Below are 23,815 nucleotides of genomic sequence, written 5' to 3'. Positions count from 1 at the left end.
ATGATCCCAAAATCTTAGGACATGAAAGGCATGTGCCTACTATGTGGTAGGACTTGAATAGCAGCTCCGAAGGCACTACAATACAATCAAACAGTTGGGACAGAACAGATTCCATTATTACTGAGGTCACTGTACTTGGTCCCCACTCCATACACACAGTGTCTTTTTATATACATGGAGTTTGGTCAAAAAGACCACAGATGAGGCAAAGAGAGATAACAATCAGGGTCTGCATTTCTATTCCCAGGGTACTGCTTGTCAAACCTGTATTCTTGAAGTACCAAGACAAAAAACAAGCATATTTCTGAGAAATGCCGAATACCCACCAACTTCAACTACACAGGACTGATAATTTAGTATCTTGAAAGATAAAAGTTAGTTAGCAAGACTGCTAAATGTCAGTTTTTAAACTCTAGTATTTAACTATGTCAAGGGTAAAAAAAAAAAAAGAAAAATCAACTGGAGACATACCAAGGTTTAGACTTAAAATCTCCATAATGTCCTTCATAAGTGAGGTGAGGATGAAGAAATACCTGTTTTCTTTTAAAAATAACAAAAGTAAAAATAAAGTATAATGAAAGCACATCAAGAAACAAACTGTACAATTTCTGAACTGCACTGTTTATTTTGCTGCTTGAAACCTAAGTGACAGTATGCCACTATAATTATGGGGTTTCTTCTAAACCTTTACTACACTGCAGGTACAGAAATATACGGACACATTTTTGGAGAACTGACATTTTGCAAAATGCAGCAAACATTTCAATTTATACATGAGAAAAGGAAGTGTTCAAAAGGGTATGCATTTCAAGTTATTGCAGGTTATTTCTGTGAGAGAATTTCTGCAGGTAAAACATGTTTAAATTTAACCAACAGTAACGTGTCAGTGTATTTAAAATCATGACAAAAATCTTCTCTCTGGTCATTAATTGCCCTTTGACAAATTACTAGGATGTTGTATGTTTAGGGCAAGATGTCAATACAGCATAAATCCCGTGGCATTTTGGTTTTCTTCTGGAGATTAAAGCTGTTTTTTTCTTGGGATAAATGCAGCAGCAAAACACAAACCAGCTGATCAAAAAAGCACTTCTGCCATAACTCCAATAATTTCAGGGCACACCAACCGACAGTAGTTTTGCCATTCCCAGTTCTCTTAAGGTTTACATCACTGCACTGTTGCCTTAAGTACGTTTGTAAAAGCTTGTTTTCTGTTAGGCCAGCTTGCTGACTACAGCCTGGTTGAGAGAATTTAGTTGGTTGGTCCATTTATCTAACGCAGTATACCGTGCTCCACCTCTCTTCTGGTGATCCAGTTCTAGGAGCTGGTTGACTTGATCAATTCGGCCATGTATAGTGCTAGAAGGAAATAAATAAATAACTATAAATCACTAATGTACACAGAAATAGGAGCTAACAATACATCAGAGATAAAATAAGAGGTCTTCTTATACAAGAGAGACACAAAGTCCATTTCAGAATTCAGCACTTTTACAACATATTGTTCTGGGCAGTACTGCCTGTTCAGTTTTCATCATGATTGGAAATCAAATGAACTAATTCATTGGGCAATGCTTTTATTATCTCCCTAGCTATGACCCACATGTAAAGTCTGAAGCAGTATGAGGTAAACAGTTCCTGAAAGGTAAGGAATAATGAAATATGGAGATTTATGTAAAAAGAAATTAAAATATAAACTCATGTATGGATTATATTTTCCTAGTAGATACAACAAGTTACCCTCCAAAAAGAGATTTTTACAAATTGTAGTTAAGTTCTTCTGGTCAAGGTGAGCAGACTACTCGTTTGTCAACTTGAAAATGTACTCAAAAATACACGTTGGTATAAAGCAGCAATTACTAAGAATAATAATTTTCATAATTTCATAATAATTCAGGCAATTTATTATGTAATTCAAAATTAAAGTAAAAAACATGCCACTCAATCTCTCTCTATGATTTTCTTGGCTCACATCTGACAAATATACTTTACTGCTCAGAAGCCAAGCAAATCCAAACAAAGTCAGCACCATTACCCTTCAGTTCTAGAATCAACAATGCACAAAATACTGTTTTGTTGCTTCTTGTATACTTTAAAGTAATCAAAGATCAGTAATCAAGAATAATGGACATACTTATCCAATATGCACTGCACAAGCAAGCTTTCCACATCAGCTACATCTATGTTTAACTCCTAAAAGAAAAAGAAAATTCATCATGCTGCAACGCTGTTTTGCAACATTAAATCCTTCCAATCTTTATTTTCATCTATAGGATTTGGTTTAATTTCTGTTTCTTACTGTTCAAAAGTATTAATTCAATGATGATCTATCAAGCAAAAGAACTTCACCCGAAGTATATATTGCCAATGATCAAGAGATCAGTAACCTTTCAGAAAAGGCTGAAGAGGCTAAAGCAAAATTTTTGGAAGCTTCAGAAAAGATTTCTTTTGCTGACTTAGTGAAAACAAAACCAAAAAACAACCAAAAAAACCCCCAAACACCACAAACACAAAAAAGCTAGGAAATAAAATAAAAGACAATAATTATCAGAAAAGAATGGCTCTGCACTCAAAACCATTTAGAGGGTTAATTGTATCTTCTGGCTCAAGCAAGTTCTACAAATGTTAAGGCTAGCTTAAAAAAAAAGGCATACAGAGTTGTAAAGCGAATTTAAGCATTAAAAAAAGGCATCTCTGCCACTTACTGATATAAGCTGGAAAGCTGTAAATTTTTGCAAGAAAAATCACAGACTCAAAGGTGATGGAAACAGTCACCTACTGTCATGGTTTTTTTATTTTGCTCTTTCCAGATTAGGAAATAAAGTCAGTGATTCTAGTATAATAGCTGGTTTGTTCTACTACCACAGTTCTGTAACTTGTATGACACAGACATCTGAAGACATCTTTTGAACAGAAGGAATTAAGATTTGAATTTTTATGTTAATAAAATTTATGTTCATAATTAAATGTGAATTATATAAATTTCACTTTTTATATTTCTCTTCAGAAAAGTGCTTTTCTACACCAAGTAGAATATGGTAATTTAATATTTTAGAAGTATATCATCGTACATATTATAAAAAGCATTGGGACGACACTTGAAATTTCCATTTTCACACCGCAAAGCTGCCAGCAGTGCATCAGTACTACTTTATGGTTTAAGATTACATTTCAGATGTTTTATTTCTGGAAGCGCTGTATTTATTTAAGAGCTTTTCTGTACAATTAATCATTTACTTAAGCAAATGCAAGGTTCCACTGACACATACCTTAGAAATAAAAGGAATATGTATTCTTGTGTAAGGCTTAATTAATTTTATAAGCACTTGTGTTCTGATGTTTCGCAAAAGCTCTGTAAGAGATTAAAAAAATAAACACTGTAAAAACAACAGGACTGAAATAAAGATGCAATACAGCTTCATATAGAAAGATATCCTCAATACCATGATCTTTTAAGGTAGTCCTTCAGTGAGGTGGGGAAGCATAACAAAATTTTTCCAGGGATCCAAGCAATATGTAACTCAGCAGATGGACAGATAGAGTTGAAAACTGTTTAAACATGGAGCAACATATTCCCTGCTAAAAATTTAAATTATTCAGACTACCTGGGTAAATCATATGCATTATCACACAGTATGTCTGCTCCTCTAACTTATGGCTAGAATGCTTGCCTTGTACAAAAGTGAAAAGAGGCATTTTTAAGGCTCTGGAACTTAAGTGTGTGCACATTTAACTTAATGGGGAGTATTCACGTTTTAAGTTAAAAGACCACAGCCAAATGGTGTAATTATGATGAGGAACCGAAGAAGTTGTATAAAACAGAGACTGTGTGAAGTGGCTGATTTTGCTTAGATAAGATAGTGCTGCCATTGTTTAAGAAGTTTTTACATTATTAAAGAAAATCTGGATAAAATGAAAGCATAAATTACAATTGTAAATTAACAGAAAAAGAGTTAGATCCATTAGATCCATTTTACCTAACCAGTTACACAAGGACTTTTCACTTAATTAAAAGTAACACTGCAGACCAGTTTATGTATCCCAATAAAACGAAGGAGATTAAAACAATGAGGCAAGGTATGTAAATATTATAACCATGAACACACATTCTGTATCACTACAGAGTGAAAAAGATGAGAATGTCTTTTTTTCCCTTGGATATAACTAGCAGATTATTATCATATAAGGGGTGAAACTCAAATTCTCTTCAGTCCTTTGATTCAACTGTCCTCCTTCTCTTGCCTTCCAGTTCTGTCGTACTTTCTTCCTTAAGCATCCATCTCTGTAATCTTACAGAGTCTCCCTACAAGACTTTGAAGCTTACCAGTAGTCGACATGTAACAGCAGTAGAGGGGTTATATTTAGTTTCCCCTGCTGTTTGCCATGTTCTCTTTTACAAACAAGAAGTGTAAGAAAACCAGGTCTGTGGATTTAACTCTTTCCTTCATGTAACTATCTAGCTAAATGATCCTGCAATGCACATTAAGCCCTACTCCTGATGAAAACAGTAGTTATCTGAAAACCTTGACACTATATTCAAGTGAAGAGACTTTTAAATTCTCAGATACATGATAAATGCAGGGGATAACTTTATTTTGTCATGTTATTGGAACGGAAGGGCACGTGTTAGTGTGTGCTCCCCTGTTTTATTAAGTACAGGTACTATAAATCCAAACACTGTTTTCAACATATACATTAGAATTATTGTCCTGTCTAATGTATACATTCTGAAGCAGAAAATGTATATTCTGAAGCAGAAAATTAACATTATAAACTAGCAAACATCTAACTGTTGAAACTGACACCAGCAACCTTTACAAGTATGGGTTGCCCTCATTTAACCCTTCCAATGGGAAAAAAATACCCGCACCACTCAAAATATTCAGTGCCTAACACCACCGTAGATATTATCTTAGAATATCCACTCTTGCTAGGACTTTCTCCATCATTCCTACAATTCTTCACAGTCATTCTACATGCCTGGATGCATGTTGGCCTTGACCAACTTCTAAAGTACTTAGAAACAGCAAAGTTATCATCCACAAAGAATTACAAAGAACTCTCATTCTGCCAAGAAGAAAAATAAACCATAGGGATAAGGGGCAAAGGAGCTTAACCAAGTAGTGAAAAAAACAAAAGGATTAAAATATCCTGCAAAAATACCTTCAATGTGTTCCCTTATGAAGGGATCGTCCATGATGTTGCTATGATTTGTTTTCAGAATCTTCTCAAATTCAGTGATGTCGTTATTCTGATAGGCACTTCAGAAAAAACAAGAGACTGCATTATTATTTTTAAAAGTGAAACAGACTCATAAGACTGTTCTACATCTTCTAAAAAAAAAAAAACAAACCCAAAACCCCAACAAACCCTGTATTAAGTGTTGGTGGCAAATAATTGTATTCAGAACCTTTATAAGGAAAAACTATTTCAAGATGAGATGCAACAGAAATTATCTCTCTCCTATTTCAATTTTACTAGCATTTACAAAAGCGTAGTATGAACATTTAGTTATTCCACAAGTGCACTCTAGTTTCAAAACTGTTGTACATTAAGAAGCCTATAACCTAAAAATAGCCAATTTTGAAAAGTATTATTACTTGAATTTTGGCTTCATGAAGCCATACTTTATGGAACAAATAAGTGCTAAAAAGAGTCTAAAGGGAAGATGGAAGACTTCCAGGATTAACCATCCATAATTCTGGCATAATATAACTTTTTAGATTTTTATTTATAGCTCATTTTTAGTATATATATTGTTTAACTCGTCAATCTTGTTCTTTGAGAAAGGATTACAAAAAGAAAGTGGCTTTAGCCATCTATTGTTCCATAGTGGCACCAGAACATTATTTAAAGGTAAGAGCTGTAACGACTGAAACAAGATCTTTTTCTTGAAATATAATGGTTTTACAATTCAAATCTATCATATTTTCCTACAGGAACAGTCAGCTGTAACAGGGACTATCTACTAACTAATCAAACTTACACAGTAATTTAGTTATATTAAGCTACAGGCGATCAATATTTAACCTGAAAGACATAGTGCTCAATACATGCTTTCAACTGCTATTTAATACTAACATAAAGCATTTTTAAAGCAGCATCTACTTTCCTTCATAGTCTCTGTACATTTTCAATTTTTTTTTAAACTGGTCGGAAAAAAAAAAAATAATCCTTTATTATCAGTAAAAGGGGCAAGAAAAAGACCTGTTAAATTTAAGATGGAACTTGAGAAGCTTGTAAGTGGAGTTATTTGAGTGGAATGGACTGTATCACATGAAACTAGCAAATTTTACTTCATAATTTAAAGGAATTTCACTTAAGTATATTTTATTGTTTATTCCAGAAGTTTCTTTTTATCATATGTAAAACATTCACTTTCCCAATGTAGAGTACAGGAAGTATTAAAAACATAATTGTAATCTTTGGAACTGATTTTATCTACACTGCATATTTCTTATCTACATTACTTTAATTGCATTATTAATTTTAAAGAAGCAGTTACACTCAAATGTCAAGATAAAAGATAGAAATTAGGAATATGAATAAAATCAGATTGGGTAAGGCTACCTGGAGTTCCTTCTGCCTCAAATTCACATGAAACTATGACAGTGAAGTAGAAAAGACATGTCTAAAGTGGAATTATTGGAAACAGTCCCTTAATAAACTGACAAATAATTTATTCATTATTATGTCAATAATGGATGAACATCCTCACTTTCAGAAACAATTTGTGTGCATACCATGGTGCAGCACCACAGCAGCATCAGAGCAAAGCTTGTTCCAACATGAGATCAACTGTGTATTTCAAAACATGAGCAGGTGTTACTTCTTACGTAATGAAAAGGTGGGAAAAGTTTTCCTACTTTTTTTTATCGATAAAGTAAAGGCAGGACAGGGGGGATGGAACAGGTTAGCTTCACAGCACAGTATGCAAAAACTGCCTCAGTTCAATTTATTTTGCCTGATGATCTTAATACCCCAAAAATTCTTACATCACAGTTGCCTTTAAGAGGTAATGAAGCATTCTTTTAATTTTCACTTATGTTTGAAGGATAGGGGAGATCACTTGAGAGTTCAGTTTCATGTTCCTAAATTATGAAATTCCTTTAGTGATCATGACATATCCATGCATCCAGTTATTCTATTGGCTTTGGTATGAGATGTCAGTCATCTCAGTTTCTCATATATAATCAGCCAAACCCTAAAGACCATTTGCAGCACAAGGTGGAACAATTCTATTTCAGGGAAGAAATTGTGTTTCTGCCACTGCAGAAGAAATTCACTAGAGTAGAAGATAACAGCGTGTTTCTGTACCCCTACCTGGTATAGTATAGATACTTTGGTATGCCATAGTAAATAGAAGTTTCTTAAGAAAAGCAAACATGCTACAAATATTTGCCCAATATTTATAAAATAAAGGTGTTAGCTGTGGAGAGAAAAGCCACCTCTAAAAATAGTCCACTTTTTGTTTGGACACTGCATCTTTTTTTTTTTTTTTTAATTTTCTCCAGAAAAAATTAAAATCTTACCTTACTAAATTTGTCATTGCTAGAATCTCTGGATCATTTTTGTATGGTTTAGCCTACACAGAACAGAAAGCACAATATGCATGTTTAGATTTTAAATATTTTTTTTCCATTTTTGTCTTTTGCGTCATTTCCCTATGAATTCAGAAAGGGGGGGTGGAGAGGAAAAAAAAATACCTCCTGAGAGTCAAATGGATTTATTCCAGATTTCATGAGCATGTTTGCTAAGACCAAGTATTTTAAGCAAGTGGTTCTTCTGGGGCTCCCTGATTCATCATAATTCTTGAATGCTTCAAAAAAATCGGTATGTGCCTTTTCAAACTCGCCTTCTCTTAAGTGCATTTTGCCTCCACATTCTGAAAAGAAAATACAGATGAAGAGAAAAGGAACACTACGTGCTTGTTGCTGACTACAATAATTGTACTCAGAAGTTCCATGCTATTTCTAAATAGATTACTGAAATATTTTCAGGAGTCTTTTCATTCTATGAAATCACTAGAAAAAATAAAAGCATTAGAGCCTTCACATACAGCATTGCCATCTGAATAAACCCATTCCAAAGAAAAAAAACCACCTCAACCCACACCATAAATCTAAAAGAACACTAATCCTCACAGATGATAATTAGTTAACCTTATGTGAAAATACTGTAAAAACTGAAATGGAATTTAACTTCATTTCAAAGGCAACAGACTTCCTATATTTATGGAATTTTCCCTGTATGTTGAGCAAAACCACACAGAAAAGTTGAGAAATGCTCTGTATCTCCTTTAATTTCTGAAGTACCCACTGCTGCCTGATTGTCTGTGCAAGTGCTTACACCAGGGGAAGAGGGAAAGCACAACAGTATTCTGAAGAAAGTTTTTTTCAAGACACACAGCATGTTTCCACTATAATTCACTGTTACAGATAATAAATAATATTTTCAAACACTACTTAAAGCCCTCCAGTTCCTGATGAATTTTAGTGAGGTAAGAGATCAAGCACAAACTTACAAATAGGAACTGCATAAACAGCAGTCCCTTCCTCTAGCAGTCCTGTAAGCCTTTGTTTTTATCCTTCACAAATGCCTTTGCATTTATCCTTCGTTGCCTGCCATATTATCAAACAGCTCTTGTTCTCCTCCTGCACTACATGTAGCCAACTGCCCTGCCCTTCTCACCAGTGTGGCTGGTACTTAGGCACCGGAACAGCAGAGCTAAGGTACTGCAGGAGGCAAAGGTTAAATGATGAGACTGCAGCCACTGCATTTGTAGTACTTTATTCACATATGGTTTGTCTGCCTCTGAATCTACAAGATCCTCTGTCTTTATACTTGGAACTAGAAAAAAAACATTAATTATCAGATTTTCATAAAACTAATCTATGCAACAGAAGTTAAAAGAAAAATTCAAAGTTAACTTGCCTCTGATAACTCCCATGATCAGTGGATGAGGAATGGCTGACTTGATGTGCAATGACTGTTCATATAGTGCTTTAAGTTTTTTGTTATTTTTCTGTGCTGTATACATTTGAATCTCCAAAGCATAGATTTCCAACAGCTGAGTACCTTTTTTTAGATCATCTTCCCCATCATCAGTCTAGGACAGATTAAGTAATAAATACTGTGAAATTTTAACAGTGTTTTCAGTTTTATACTAGTAAAAACCTGATTACCAAATACTCTCAGTAATTTCCTGTGAGAAATAAGAATATTCCTAAAACTTTTAAAATTTTTATATAATTATTAACACAAAAAATAATACTCAACTTATCACAGGCCAAGTTTTGAAGCCCTTTATTAAAAGAGTCAGTATTTTTGTGTAACTAAATGTTTTCCTCAGAACTTTGCCCTTTATTCTTTTCCACTTTCATTAAACTACACTCTCAGTATATAAATACAATCACTGACACACATACAAATATATATATATATATATAGACAATACATACGGGACTTCTGCTGCCTATAACAGAACCATTTCCCAGATATTTGTAACTCATTTTCCATGCTGGAGGAAGAAAAGGGGACACCAACAAGCACAGCAGGCTGCATAGCTAATTTTACCCCCTTCAAAATGGGAAAGTAACAACTGTACTCTCAGTTTTGAGTAAAGCTTGCTTGGAATTCTCACTATATTTTAAAAGAAATGTCTGTGCATTATAGATTATTCATATGTGCTTCTCATCCTCACACCTGACTAAAAGGAAACTTAATCAGCAGTTGTGAATTTTTTTTTTAAAACATCTTCAAGCAAGGAATAAAACACTTATCATTTTTTGTTCAAGTTATCAAACAGATAACAAATTAAAGCAGGCAGAGTATTTTTTTCCTCTGTACTAAAGCTCTGCAACATGCCTCAAAGGCCAACAACAGACTAAAAAACCAAAAATCGATGTTGTTTACTAAGCTACAGTGATTTAGAATATAAAGGTACCTGGCAGGACTGATGCAGCTGACGCAAAATCTTCTGTAACTTTCCATATTCTTCTCGTTCTAAATATAATTTGCCAAGCTGTAATGAAAAAAAAGTTGAAGTACGAAGGTCTATTAAGATTTGACAATTATCATTTATAAGAGTTAGCTGAAGGTGTCACAAACAAAAGCAAAAAATGATAAGTTATATATTTTACCTTTGTGTTTGTCTTAAACCACAATCTATCATTCTTAGCATCTTTCAGAGCTTCAAGCGTTGTTTCATAGAATTCTTGAAGCAAATCCATCTGGCATAAAAAATCAGAATTCTATAATTGTAAACAGCAAATTTGTACCTGTTAATAAAGTCAGTCTGAACAAACTAAAAGTGCATGCTTGAACTTCAAAATAAGAAAGGTATGCATCTTACTGAATGTCTGCTTTTAAATTTTAAAAAGATTCTACAGTAACAAAACTAAGTACACTTGCTTTTCTTATATGAAATAGATATAATTAAAAAGTATTCACATTTTAAGCTTTGCAAGCATCTATCAGGCCAGTGAAAAATGAAAGCCACCTTATACAAGCCCATCTCATATAACCAAGTAATAAAATTCTTATGTTGCGTAACAAAAGACAAACACAGGCAACATTGCTCCTACTTAAAAGAATAAAAATAATTTGAATATCAAAAAGAAAACAGGATTTACAAAGAGAAATGGTCAAAGTAAAAGATGCCTTCTCCTTTCTACACTACCAATGCTGCATGAAAACAAGCTCGAGTACATCAAACTGTTTCTTTGCATAAAACCCAAAAATGCAACATCCAAAACGGAAATCAAAGTGCTAAGTGTGACCCTCAACAAAGGCTGGACAGGGAATGCATTAGTATTGTTTATGGTCATTGTTCTTTTGAGGATAACAGATCTGTGGCTATACACAAAGTTATGATTTCCAGACTGTCCCTCCAACTCTGGCTTGAACTGCATTTAGACCAAACACACTGACCTCTGCCAACAAGGTATAGTCTAAAATAATCCTTTGGATCTTAAGGGTAAACTGTCATTCAACCAGTAAACTTCCATTTCTTATGAGTGGCAGGACAGGAAGGCTTGTGATAATGACAGAGGAGTCATCACTAAAGACCAGTGATCCTCCATATGCAGGTCCTACTTCCAGGTAGTCAGTTAGGGGAGCTTTCTACTCTCTGTAAAGCTTCCACAGCAACACTACAGAAAAGGAGCTGGGGTGTGTATCTATGAACATGTACCTAGCTTGCACAGTACACTCAAAGACAGGCAGTATTTAACACCAACACTTCATTACTAAGTTTTTCAAAGGTTCCCCTCTCCCCCCAGAGTAAAAAAAAAAAAAAAAATTGTTTAACTACAAATTATATTTGAGAAGGCACTTATAGTGTGTAGCTACTATGCTAAAAAAAAAAAAAAGTATTTACTTATTAACACAGAAATCCGAGGTAATATTGCCCAAAAAAGACAAATTTATGAAAAGTTATGTGTGTTGATAGAATCCATTAAATGTAGGGAATATATTTTAACATATAACAACAAATTAATACTAAAAATATTCTCTATTAAGATAAAAAAACCCAAAACCAACAGACTAGCACACATTGAAAAGTCCACAGTTAAAAAGGCAAAAAGGAAAACCATGAAGATGAAAGAACTGATGATCTAACCTGCTTGGAAGTAGAGATATAATCAAGAATAGAATTGATGGATTTTTCAGAGTAATTCCTTGTAACTGCACTCCGTATGTAGGTCAATAGCTGTTTATATCTGTTCATCATTTCAGGAAAGTTAGTCTTAAAGAAAAACAAAATTACATTATAATTTTTGTTTCAATTATTAAAAACTGAGTTATATCTTGTAAATACACACACAGGAAAGAAAGCATAACAAAGACTGTGCAGTAGTGGTTGCTATTAGGAACTTTTACATCACCACTTTATTCATAAGCAGCAGAATCAGGAATAAGTTCAGCAAGACTGCACGGAATAGACATTTAAAATATTTATCTTAGTGAAGAAAACAGAGTTGGCTATACAACGATTTGGAATGGTTGCATAAGTAACAAACAAATTTTTCACTGATTTGTTCTGGTGAAGTACACATATATATAGAAACATTACCAGTTGCAATGGTATGATACCCAAGGATAACAAGGACTGAGCCTCAAACTTTCAGAGTGTATCAGCTGACAACAACAGCTCTTTTGCATCCATTTTGACTTGCAACCACCACAAGATTTCCCTGCCATGTCTGTAGTAGCTATTAAAGGCTGTAAAAGACAAGTCCTGGCAGATCTAATTGTCATAGCCATAAATCAGAATAGTAACTTATGACCTCTGGATCAAATACATATTTATGCCATTTACACTCAAATGATAGCTGTAATTCCTACCAATTTAAAGTTTATTTTAATCATCTGTTTCAGAGCTTTGAATCCCCATTCTCCTTTTTCACCTTCGAGCTCCAAAACCTGAAATAGAAGAATTTTTTAAACAATATTTATAAAAGCTTTATTCAAACTTAAATTTATTTGCATCTTTTTTAAAATGTACATATCCCATACAGGCCTTTTCCCCCTACTTTGTTCCTTACAAAGTAGTGTTTCACTCTGCCCTGTTCTTCAATTTTACTCTTCCCCTGATATTACTGAGATAGTGAGGGGTATGTATCTTATTAGTTTTCACAACTTAGTTGAGGTAAGGAGGGTGAATTGTTATTTATACATCTTGTTGTTGTTGTTGTCTAATGCCAAACACCAAACTTGAATGCCACTCCATAAATACATATACACAAAACAGTTGTAACACTCCCTGCAAAACTGACTCAACCCACTCCTTGACTAAATTAGTCAAAAATTTACACTTCTGAATTACTATAGCTTTTTCACATATCAGAAGGGCTTTAACAGAACATGGTAAAGGAAATGTTTTGTAAGTAAAAATTTTAGAAAGTTTTTTTAAAGTAATGCATACAATACTGTTATACACGATAAATAACCCAAGAGAGGCAAAAATCTATTTATTCTTTAAAAAGTTACAACTAACATATTGCTTTCTGGTGGCAGTGTGCAAACATTAAAAATTTAAAACTGACATGAAGGAAGGAAACTCTGTCACTTAGTATTTATACATTTAAAGCTTTGGAATCTGATAGCAAACCAAATATAACACATTACATAAGACACTGGGGAAAACACCATTTCATTTTTAAAAACAAATGGATTTGGCTTCTATAGTCGACATGTGAAAACACACTTAGGACTGTTTAATTAAGTTAGTAAATCTTGATTATTAAAAACTTAGTTCTGTGAGAAAATAGGACTATTCCATGTCTTATTTATGTTCCCTAAGCATGATCCTGAAAGGCAGTCAGCCGGGAGTTTAAGTTGTCCAATGATAAACTTAGCATATTAGTAAGTTAAAATTCAAACATTACTCTTAAAATTCCAGAAAATAACTCAAATGGTAAGAAAATATTTTAAAATATAAATTAACATAAAATAAAGAGATAGAATATAAAGACAGAAAACCTTCTGAAAACTGCTTAATGCTGCTTTGGGATCATCTTCCTTCAAAGCTTTGGAATTGTAATATTGATTTTCCAGATCCACATTTGGTTCAGAATTGCTGTCCTCAGAATATTCCTATGTTTTAAGGAAAAAAAAAAAAAGAAACAAATAAAAATCAGAGGAAAAAAAAGAAAGCTTCAGAATATCTGACATTCTGCTGAAAATGGATAAAATATAGTGAGACATATTGCTCAAACTGACATGGAATGCTTGTATGTTAACAGAAAATCTTTAATTTTAGAGCAGGTAACAGGTATGGACCCTGACGATGGCTCCATCTCTCCCATTCCTAGGCCAGCCTCACCATCCACCAACACTTGCCGGTCAACAGATTTCTTTCTGGACTAATGAACTCATAGATCTAACAACTTCACCTTTATGACAGTACAGACTGTATTATAAAAATTCTGCCAATTTTGGTGTTTGAGGACACATGCCTAACAGCATATGTCATTTCTCTGTGGAGGAGAGAACACGTTGGTCACTAGTTTTCTAAAAGGAACTCTATTATATGACCTTTGCTACCCACAGAAAAGACTCTGGCTGAGCTGCCACACAAGCAATGGAGGATATAAAATGCTTCCATGAATCTCTCTCTAATCTGCCTTTTTATGCCGTAACGATTCATACTTGTCTAAGGAAATTAAAAAAAGAATAATGACGATAACACCAGCTGCTTCTGTGCAGAGAAGCAAGAGATGATTGAGAAAATGCTAAAGATACTGCCAGCGATGGTGGGGTGGGGCATAGGCACAATAATTTAATCAAATAATTACCTATCGTGTACACTAGTGCCAAACAAATTGAAGAATTTACTTCTACCTATTATTGTTTCATTTTTAAAAAAGCACTCCGAGGCTTTTTCTGATTAAAAAACCCTCAGTATTTTATCTTCTTTTGCTGAAGGATGATGTTGCATGTCTGAAATAAAAACCACTAACAAAACTCAAATAATAATTTCATTTGAAGTTTACATGAGTCAAAAATATTTCACACCTCTGCATTTTCAATCCAACTTCTCTCAAGAGAGTGCTTAGCTATTAGGAGATGAACTGTTTAACAGAACCTGTTTACATTTCAAAGTTACTGTTAGGTTGTCAGAGTAACCTTCCCTTGTAACAATATAAACAATGCATAGTCAGGTGCCCTTCTTTAAGTTGGAATGTCTTCTTTTACTGTACTTCATCAGGCACATTTCTTCTTTTGTTCATTAATATATTGCTAATATTAATGGACTCCTTCAAAACCGTGGGAAGGAATGAAAAAATGATGAGGCAAAAGAGAAGTTTTAAATTAGCTCTCTCTTCTCTACAGTGCAAGCAAATCTTTCAAAGTTTAAGTTTTTTGAAGTTCTAATGGAAAAATTAATTATGGAAGCTCACAGTTGGCCCAAGTTTTATTAAACATAGTCCTTGAAAAATGTATCCTTCAACCTGCTACGCTTTCTATTTGTTACACGTAGGCAAGTTGCTCACATATGTATTTATTTATACTCACATGAAGTATTAGTGTTTAGTGAGAATCAATGGACTTAAAAGCCTAGTGAATTCCACAAACCTGATTTCTGAATTCTCAGAGAACTGTAAAACTTAATACTGAAAACTGCAGAGAAAACAGAAAGCAAGTGCTGTATTTCATTGGGCAGACTTTCATTTTGGTTAGCCTGTTTGCATAAATTCTCTACCCCACTGACGAAGCAGCTACAAGAACATGCACATGATGTCAACAGCTCTAAGTGTATCGGGCACCTTATGAGGATACAGGCTGCCAAAGCTTAAACAACATCGCGTTGAAGGTATGTGTAATCAGATGATATCTTGTTTATACTAAAATTGAACAGCAGGGAATATTTTTGGCAGAAGTATCTATTTGTAAAGATAAAAGGAAAGCAAACTAAATTAATTCATTTTAGGAAGCAATGTGCTCTGCTAGCCTTAAGCCAGAAACATCTGAATTTTCATCTTAGCTCTGGCAGTGATTCTGGATGTGGACTCATGCAGGAAGCCTTTTTTCAGATAATTTTTCTCAATGCTACTTAAATATCCCATAAAGCTATTTTCATAATAATATTAATACATAATAAAGAGTATTAAGTCTAGAGATCTTTTACCCTACTGAAAATGCTTCAAAATGCAAAGGTTGGGTTTTATGTTCTCACAGCTGTATTTTTCCTTCACTTGATGCTTGTTCACCTCACACTGAATTTAGGATGTTGATATGGACTCAAAGGTCAAAGAGAGATAGGGCCTTCCTGCTTCTGGAAAATGTAATGTAAGGTGCTTACTTCAAAAGACATACTTAAACTTAATGGCTGTGAAAAAAAACTTTAAAAGCATGAAGTAAGTACGAGATGACGCTGTGAATCTGCAGACAATTAAAAAAAAATTAAAAAATAAATCAACCATGTAGCTACTGCATCTTAATTTAAGCATCAATGCTAATTATGCCAGCCCTGACCAGTTCAGAAAGACCAGCACTCTATCTTCTTTTGATGCAGAGATGGCTTAGTGCACTATGATACAAATGTGAGAACATTCGAGTTTTGCCAAAAGCAAAAGGAAAGAAGGAGGAAAGGAAAAGTGTGAAGCTGTATCTTCAAAGTTCAAACTGAGAAAAAGATGCATTTCCTACCCAGTACTGAAAACAGAAAAGTTCCTTTAACAATAAATTCGGATATCAAACGCCTAACCTTTCCTCACTCTCATTTTTAACATCCCTGCTTCCTGCCTGAACAGCTTGCCTGACTCAACCCTTTTAGGTAGAAAGTTTGTTGTATCAAACAATGCAGTACCAAAATAAAAGTGCACAAAATTTGGTAGAATACCAGGTTTACAAAAAGGATTTAAACATAACTCTAAAAATCTCTATACCATCTAGACCTAATATTCTGCATAGTGAAGAACAACCTTACTTATAACTTCAAGATATAAAAGCACCTGCGTGATGCACTTTAGCTCCAGCTGACGTAAAAAAAGTAACAGGCCTAAGAATTTTTTTTATTAAGCTCTTAGTGGTATTTTTTAAATGGACACCAACTACCAGTACAAATGAAAGCAGCAGAAGTCTGAATACACAGACCTGATCTTTGAAACCCATTTAGTTCTCCCTACCCGAGAGGATTAAAACAAACAAGTCGGGTTTTTTATTATTACTCATTAAATTAGAAAGCTCTAATACAACTTCTAAATAAGATGTAGTTAAAAACAAGTTAAGACATTATTTAAGCATTACTGCACTGAAAATCTGCATGTTCTAAACAGAGTCAGTTATAAACAATCCAATCCCATCACATCACTTTTTCGGGGAAGAAAAATTACCATGCTAGAGCTCAACTGTAATGGAGATAAAACCTCTGATGTAGCTTACTCTGCCCGGAACATAGTTCTTTCAAATCATTTTAATAAAAGTTAAATTAGTACCAAGGAACCAATTTAATTTACAACTCTTTATTACATTACATATTAAGTTTTCAAAAAATTCATTTCATCTAGTCAACAGCTTTTAAACATTAAGCCTCAGCTTCTAAAATGAAGACAGGCAGAAGACAGTTCACCCCAGTGAGCTGTAATAATCCTTCTCAGGGCATGGGTCCATCTGCAGTTTCTCTAGCAGCAAAGGCAGGTTAAGAGCACGCAACACTCCCTGACCCTCTCCGTGCATTTCTGCTCCTACCATCCCCTTCCCCCTTCACTGCAGCAATTCAACACTTTGTGCTGTATGAGTCCTTGATGATGGCTGACCCTGCTTGGGCTGAGAGCTGAACACTCCCACCAGCGCTTACCCAGACGCAGTCCAGAGGCTGGTGAGCTACGGCAGAGGAGCAGGTGACCAGGGAGGGGAAGAAAACCAGCTGTGGTTTCAGCAAATTGTAGCAGGAGCCTTAGTCAATGCGGTCTCCAGAGATTATATAGAGCTCTTGGAGCATGGCACCTCTCCTCACAGACAAAGGTACACAAACACGGAGACCATAACGCTGGATCAGTGACATTTAAGGGTAGATTTCTGCTATGCTAGTGGGTTAGAGTGACATATTAACCTGGTAAAGTTAAACATGTGCAAAAACAAAAATACAAATATTCTGTGAAAACTACTGTTGTTTAGTTACTAATTTTCTAGTCTCCTTTCTTGCCTAAAGCACTTCCCTAACCTCTACATCGGAAGTGGAGTGACAACCTGAACTTTTGCTTCTCCGTATATCATTCAGTAGCTGTACAGGAACCAAACTCCTACTTTGCAAACGTCTTTCAAAAAAACCCCAAAAAAAACAACCAAAGGGAAGGCAGCTATACAGAGGATAACCTTCCAGACAAAAGACACAATACAAAGAGTTCTATTTCTGTAGAAATTTATTCTTCAAGGTCACTGTTAACAATACTTATTACTGTCAATTTTCAATTGCTGGTAATTTTACCAAATTTTAACTATTGGGCTGACTCAAACCATTCTTGTTTTATGAAGTGCAATTGTTTCCGAGAATAGGTCTGGTACAAATTTCATTTTGCTTCAGCTAACTTTGTTTCATACCAATGGCATTTAAGAGGTCTGCTAACTCTAGGATTTGGAGTGAAGACCTGATATTTTGCAAGAGCACTAGCGATGTGGGTTGGGGGTGCAGTGGCGGTTGGTTTGTTTTGGGTTTTTTTTTTAAAAACAACAAAAATGCCCAAATTAGTGGGGGGGGGGGGGGGGGAAGATAACACCTCCATATATATTAATATATTAGCTTGCTAGCTAAGTTTCTTGAACATTTAATCTACAATGAACATGCACTATTTTCACATAGCTCATATGCAGCAGCCGCAAAAGTGACCGACTCAACACCTTCCTGGCGCTAAGTTCAACTTTTGTTGCATTTGCTGTTCCTGGACAACTGGCCCCCAGGCACCAGGACAAAAAGCAAATAACTGTTTCTATGTGCATTTGCCCCTGGTATCCAGGCACATGAATATAAAGAAAGCAATCAGACTGGAATGCAGAAGAGTAAGGAGGAAAAGAGCAGAGACAAACTGTGAGAGTAAAAACAAGAGTGTGATTTGTTTAAGAAGTCTGCAACTACTCAACCATACATTGGGAGTCCTGGTTTTCTTTTCCACATTCCAGGTCTCTCTCTGCTCCTCCTCACTAACTCTGCAAGTTACCCAGTGCCTGCTGGCTCACGCTGGGGCTGACACCAGGAGTGAGAAGTCTGTGAAGCCAGCGATTTGCAATGGGGTCTGCACAGTTCCATGGAAAGACAGAGCTCTGCCTTTTATTTTTTTTAAGCAGAGGTTGGAAGATGCACAGGAATGAGACAGGAGACTGTAGAAAGAAAAAACCCTGCTATTATGACATATGAAGAGTAATGAAGGGCCTTTTCTTTCTACCTCTGTCACACAGCTCTCCTATAGTTATGCGCATCCTTTTCTAGAAGTTCAGTTTTAAGCACAATTTAGATGTAATTTACTTCTGTTTAACACAACTTCCTATCAGATCCTGGGCAGCTCTGTTCTGAACAGAGCGCTAAAAAACTCTCTCCCAGAAACAAACCAACAAAAAACCAGAACTTACTGACACTTGTCAGTGTTCAGATGGAAAAAAATTACTAATTATTCTCATGCTTTTTGCCTCAATACTTCCTTCTGAGACAATGAGTTAATGAGCAAAATAAGTCTCAAATATATTAATTCTGTGTTTAAAGATGAGGCTGAAGAGAATACATAAAATACCAGGTCACACACTGAATCCATATAAAATATGAAACAGTAATTGTCCTGTTTGTTAGCTGGAACAGAGCTGGGTTTCTTTTTCATAGCTAGAATAGTGCTGTGTTTTGCTTTCAGCCTGGGACTTGTTATGTGAGAAATGCTGATAACACACATGAAGTGTGTTCCTTTTTGTTGCTGGAAGTGAAGGACTTCGCGTTATGTCAGTCTACGAGCGCAAGATCTAAGGGGGTGAGGAATATTTAAATTAATAAGCTAAATTGGCATTTGGATATGCCAATGGGATATTCCGTATCATATCACGTCATGTCCACTATATTAGTGAGGGGCTCTTCCTCTTTTAGCTCTCTCTGGCTTTTGCTCGGGCTCTCGCTTTTCCAGGATTGTGGTTTCGGTTCGGGATTGTCGCTCCTCCAGGATCAGTATCTGGGAACGGCTGGGCTTGGTCGGTGGGTGGTGAGCAGCTGCACTGGGTATCAGTCATTTGCATATTTTGTTACTGTTATAATTATCTATTATAATTAACTATTTTAATATTAGTATTATTTTAAGTTTTCTTTTATTTCTATTATTAAGTTGTTCTTATCTCAACCTACAAGCCTCCTTATCCTTGCCCGCCAATCCTCTCCCCAGTCCCCTGGGGGTGAGGGGGAAGTGGGTGAACGGCTGTGTTGGCTGGTAGCCGAGGGCTAGCCCCATGCAACCACCACAGTAATTAATTCAGAGAACAGTATATCTATCCTATGTCCTCTGTGAAGCTCAACGATTATTTTTTTTTTTAATCACATACTAACATAATTAAACATAACAAAGAAACAGAAGAAGGTAAAGTGGATCTGCTTGATTTGGTATTTCCCTAGTTCCAAATGCTTGCTTTGCAGCATTATCACTTCCTTGTTTGCAATATATATATATGTATGGCAATACTGAATCATAAGGAGTTGGAAAGAGGTGACAAAATCTGTATGAAACTTCAACTGCATCTATTAAAAACGCACCAATGTAAGGTAGGAAGATTTCTCTGTCTACTGATGAGATTGCTTATCGAGTTTGGTAACATACAGAAATTCCTTTTGAAATGGAGCATATTTCTCACTGTTGGAAAGAAGGAGCGATGCAATTCGCGTTTACAAAGCTGCCATTCTGATTGCTTGAAGTAAAAAGCAAGACTGCTATTTCCTAACATCAACACAGCCTGAAAAGGGAAATCCTCAGTAATTTGGAGGCATGTGCCCCATATTTGAGCCACGCCAATCCTCACAAACCTGTAGCCTTCTCACCAGGGTGCAAACTGCTGGCTGTTCACTGGAATTACGTACAGCTCTTTACTGAAGTCACTGAAATAATACAACTCCGTAACATAAGAAGTCAAGTCCCTCAGCAAACATTTGTCCGTCCTTCTCCCAGATTAATTCTGAAGCTGAATTTCAGAACACAATAACTTAATGAGACATTAAGAACATAACTGACAAATTCCTTATTTTTTTAAAACAAAACAAAAAAATCAAGTAGATATTTTACAACAACTGTCAATGTGCCATCATTGCGTCTGGAAGAATAAATTTATGGAGAAAGATGGAGTTTGGTCTCAAACTCAATTCTAAACATAGTCTTTTGTCCAAGACTGAAAAAAAAAATTAATTTACAATAGTTCTTCCCTCTTTCTCCTTCTCCACCCTCAAGCTGAAACTAGTAAAAGGAAACTGGACTGAAATCATACATGGCACCTAACAGCACCAAACTAGAAATTAAAACTGAGTGGTTTTCATAATGACCAGTAAACATTATTCTGTTCATTGGAGCATAAAGTGGAATAATCCATGTTATAATCAAGGCTGTCACTGTACATTACTAGCAAATTATGAATCTAGGTTCATCCACCCACAAATATAAATACAATTTTTTCTTGATATCAAGACCTCCAAAAGATAAAGTTAACTTCTATAGGAGCAGCTGAGGTCATTTACATGCAAAACCTTAACTTTTAACTCAATTAAAAACTAAGCAGAAACAGTCAACTATGATCTGTAAAGTGGGTAGAGTCTTCAGTCGTTTAACAGTGTAGTAATTACTCTAACTATATAAAAATCCATGATGAAGCTGGGCATTCAGAGTATCTGTTCACATTTCAGTTTAAGTGCAAAACATTTGCATACTTAAGGAAATTTAACTGACTGGTTCTACATAATCAGCAGGTCAGAGCACATTGAAAGAGGAACAGCCATAATCACTTATCATAAAAGCTGACAAAATGAAAACTTTTTTTGGAGTCTTCACTACTATTTTTATGCTAGTAGCTATCCTAGGAGACCTGAATCTAGCTTCACCATAATGTATTTTGACAAAATAGCTATTTCTTCTTTCATTAACTGTTTCTGTAATTACTGCCTCTCCTTCCATTCCTTAAAATAATAAAAAAAAAAAGTTCACCAACACTCACATGCTCTTTTATTTTCCATTCTGTACTTATCTGAGTCTTTCGCCTTGTACTCATTTTTTCTGTTTCAAACTCTTCTGCAGCAGCCTTTACACTGAACTTGAGAACCAGGCATCCCCTTACGGTTTTCTCTTAATTTAACTAGATTTATATCAACATGAAAGGAAGAAATTGGGCCCTGTCTTCAGGGCCCTTAACTATTTTCCAAAACAATTTTGCAGAACACTGCAATTACAGTCTCAAGTACATTTGAAAACAACATCCAATCATGGTTTGTTAGTCCAAGAATGCTGAAACTAGTCTAGCTGGAATATTTTTAGTCTTAAATTCTGGGGTGTTTTTTTTTCCATCCGTTATACATCCAAATTAAATTTTAAAAATCTGTTTTATTTAAAGATGCTGCTTAAGTATTATTTGATGCTTTACATGGGAGTTACATACTGAAAAGAAAAAAAAATATGCTCCTAATTATTACAAACAGTATTTTTAAATTTTGGAAAGGTCTGGACTAGTGGTAATTAATGATGATGAAAATGTACCAGGAAAAGTAACTGCAGTCAGGGGCTGAAGTTTGCCACAAGTGAGAAGTTTCAGGAAGGTTTTTCGAATGAGGAAGAAAGTACTTTAGGAAAAACAAACAAACAAAAATAGGAAAAACTGTAAGACCAGGAATGTTTCCCTGGTGAAAACTGACATAATGCATCGTGAGCCTAGAGCTGCACTCTTACTGAAATTTATACGTAGACAGCTGCATTTAAAGCATGAAAAATGCAATTCCCATAGTTTCTCTACATGTCCAGTTCTCAGATCATCGATATTCAACATTAATTCTGCTGTGTTTAGTATTCCTTTGATTGTATCACGTGGAAAAATAAACATAGTATTTTAATATCAGGACAGGGATTTCAGTGTTAATGAAAATGTATAGAAATTGATTTTGGAACAAAATGTACTAACAGAGTATTTTTCAAAGTTTCAGTGTATTTCCTTCAGAAACCTTGTTTCTAAAAGGTTGTGAATTGATTTATGAACTTAAGTGGAACACTAACAGTTTTTGGAATGCTGACACGAGCAGCTCATAAGGTTAAGATGACAATGCCTGTCAAACAAGCACTCTTATGTGAATTTAAAGAACTAAAAAACCAAAACCAGATGCTTTTATTCTATATTCAATGTCATCCAGCCATTCTGAGCAGCTCATAACAAAAACTGCCCAGAAACCAGTTCAAATAAAATTAAACAAGTCTTTTAAGTGAATTCATAAGCAGCAATGATTATCAAATCATTTGTTAGAAAGCAAGTCTTCCAGAAGCAAGTGTCTGGGGTTTTTCAGTGAAATCACAGCACTGTAAATACATGTTTAGCTGAAACGAATGAAATACACCTACAAGACTCTACCATAAACAGCTTTTCTCTTTTTTTAATGTCTCTGTTCCAAAAACCCTTGCAAAGTTCAGAAAAGCAAAAAAACAACCATCCAAGCCTCAAGCTCCAATTTATATTGGCAACAGAATTACAAATAATCAGACAGCACTGAAAAGATTTTTTTGTTTCAAATATGACAGCTACTTGGTTTACTAACCTACACCAAGATGGCTTTACTCATTGTAAAAATTTTGTTTTTTCATAATTTAAAGGAGACTTGTTACATCAAAACACTCCCATTATATTCCAAATTTGCCCCCAATAAACTGGTCTGTCGCTAACCGCATACTGCTTTTTAACTGTAAAAGTTTAGAACAAAACCAGATGTCAAAATGTAACTAGATATAATATGAAAAACTCCAAACCTAATACAATTTAAGAGGGACAACGACACACAAAAAGCTCACTAAGACTAGAAAAGCCAAAATTTAAAACCGAGTACTCCCTTGGCATGTTGCATCAGAAACCGGCTGTGTGGCCATTCTCCTCGCTCCCCTTGCTCTTCCCCCCACTTTTCCCTCAGTTGGACGCTCACGAATGATCTGTCCCCACGGGGCTCAGGCAGCCGCGGGTGGGGAGGGCAGACAACTTCATGACTTTACTTCGTGCCCGACACATGGGCCAGAGGCAGGAGGAGAGCGGGAGGCAGCGCGCCGGAGCCCTCCCCTCACCCTGAGCCCTGGAGAAGACAACTGGGGGCCGAGGCTGTCTGGGCCCGAGGCTGTCTGGG

At 35.3% G+C, this 23,815-nt stretch overlaps 1 protein-coding gene across 1 annotated transcript; it reads right to left on the bottom strand.

Moving 5' to 3' along the window:
• Window positions 1–482: 482 nt before the first annotated feature.
• On the bottom strand, window positions 483–13,596 carry COPS2 (COP9 signalosome subunit 2; the record flags this gene model as incomplete). The annotated part of the gene is made up of 12 exons (XM_010174120.2): window positions 483–1,356; window positions 2,132–2,190; window positions 3,267–3,349; window positions 5,161–5,258; window positions 7,530–7,582; window positions 7,704–7,882; window positions 8,932–9,106; window positions 9,944–10,021; window positions 10,140–10,229; window positions 11,621–11,746; window positions 12,346–12,423; window positions 13,483–13,596. Coding segments are annotated over 12 exons (1,278 nt in total), but the record flags the coding sequence as incomplete, so codon positions are not given.
• Between the last annotated feature and the right edge of the window lie 10,219 nt (window positions 13,597–23,815).

Source organism: Antrostomus carolinensis, unplaced genomic scaffold, assembly GCF_000700745.2.
Source record: "Antrostomus carolinensis isolate BGI_N321 unplaced genomic scaffold, ASM70074v2 scaffold29668, whole genome shotgun sequence".
Lineage (NCBI taxonomy): Eukaryota > Metazoa > Chordata > Aves > Caprimulgiformes > Caprimulgidae > Antrostomus > Antrostomus carolinensis.
This window is presented reverse-complemented; position numbering and strand designations above follow the sequence as displayed.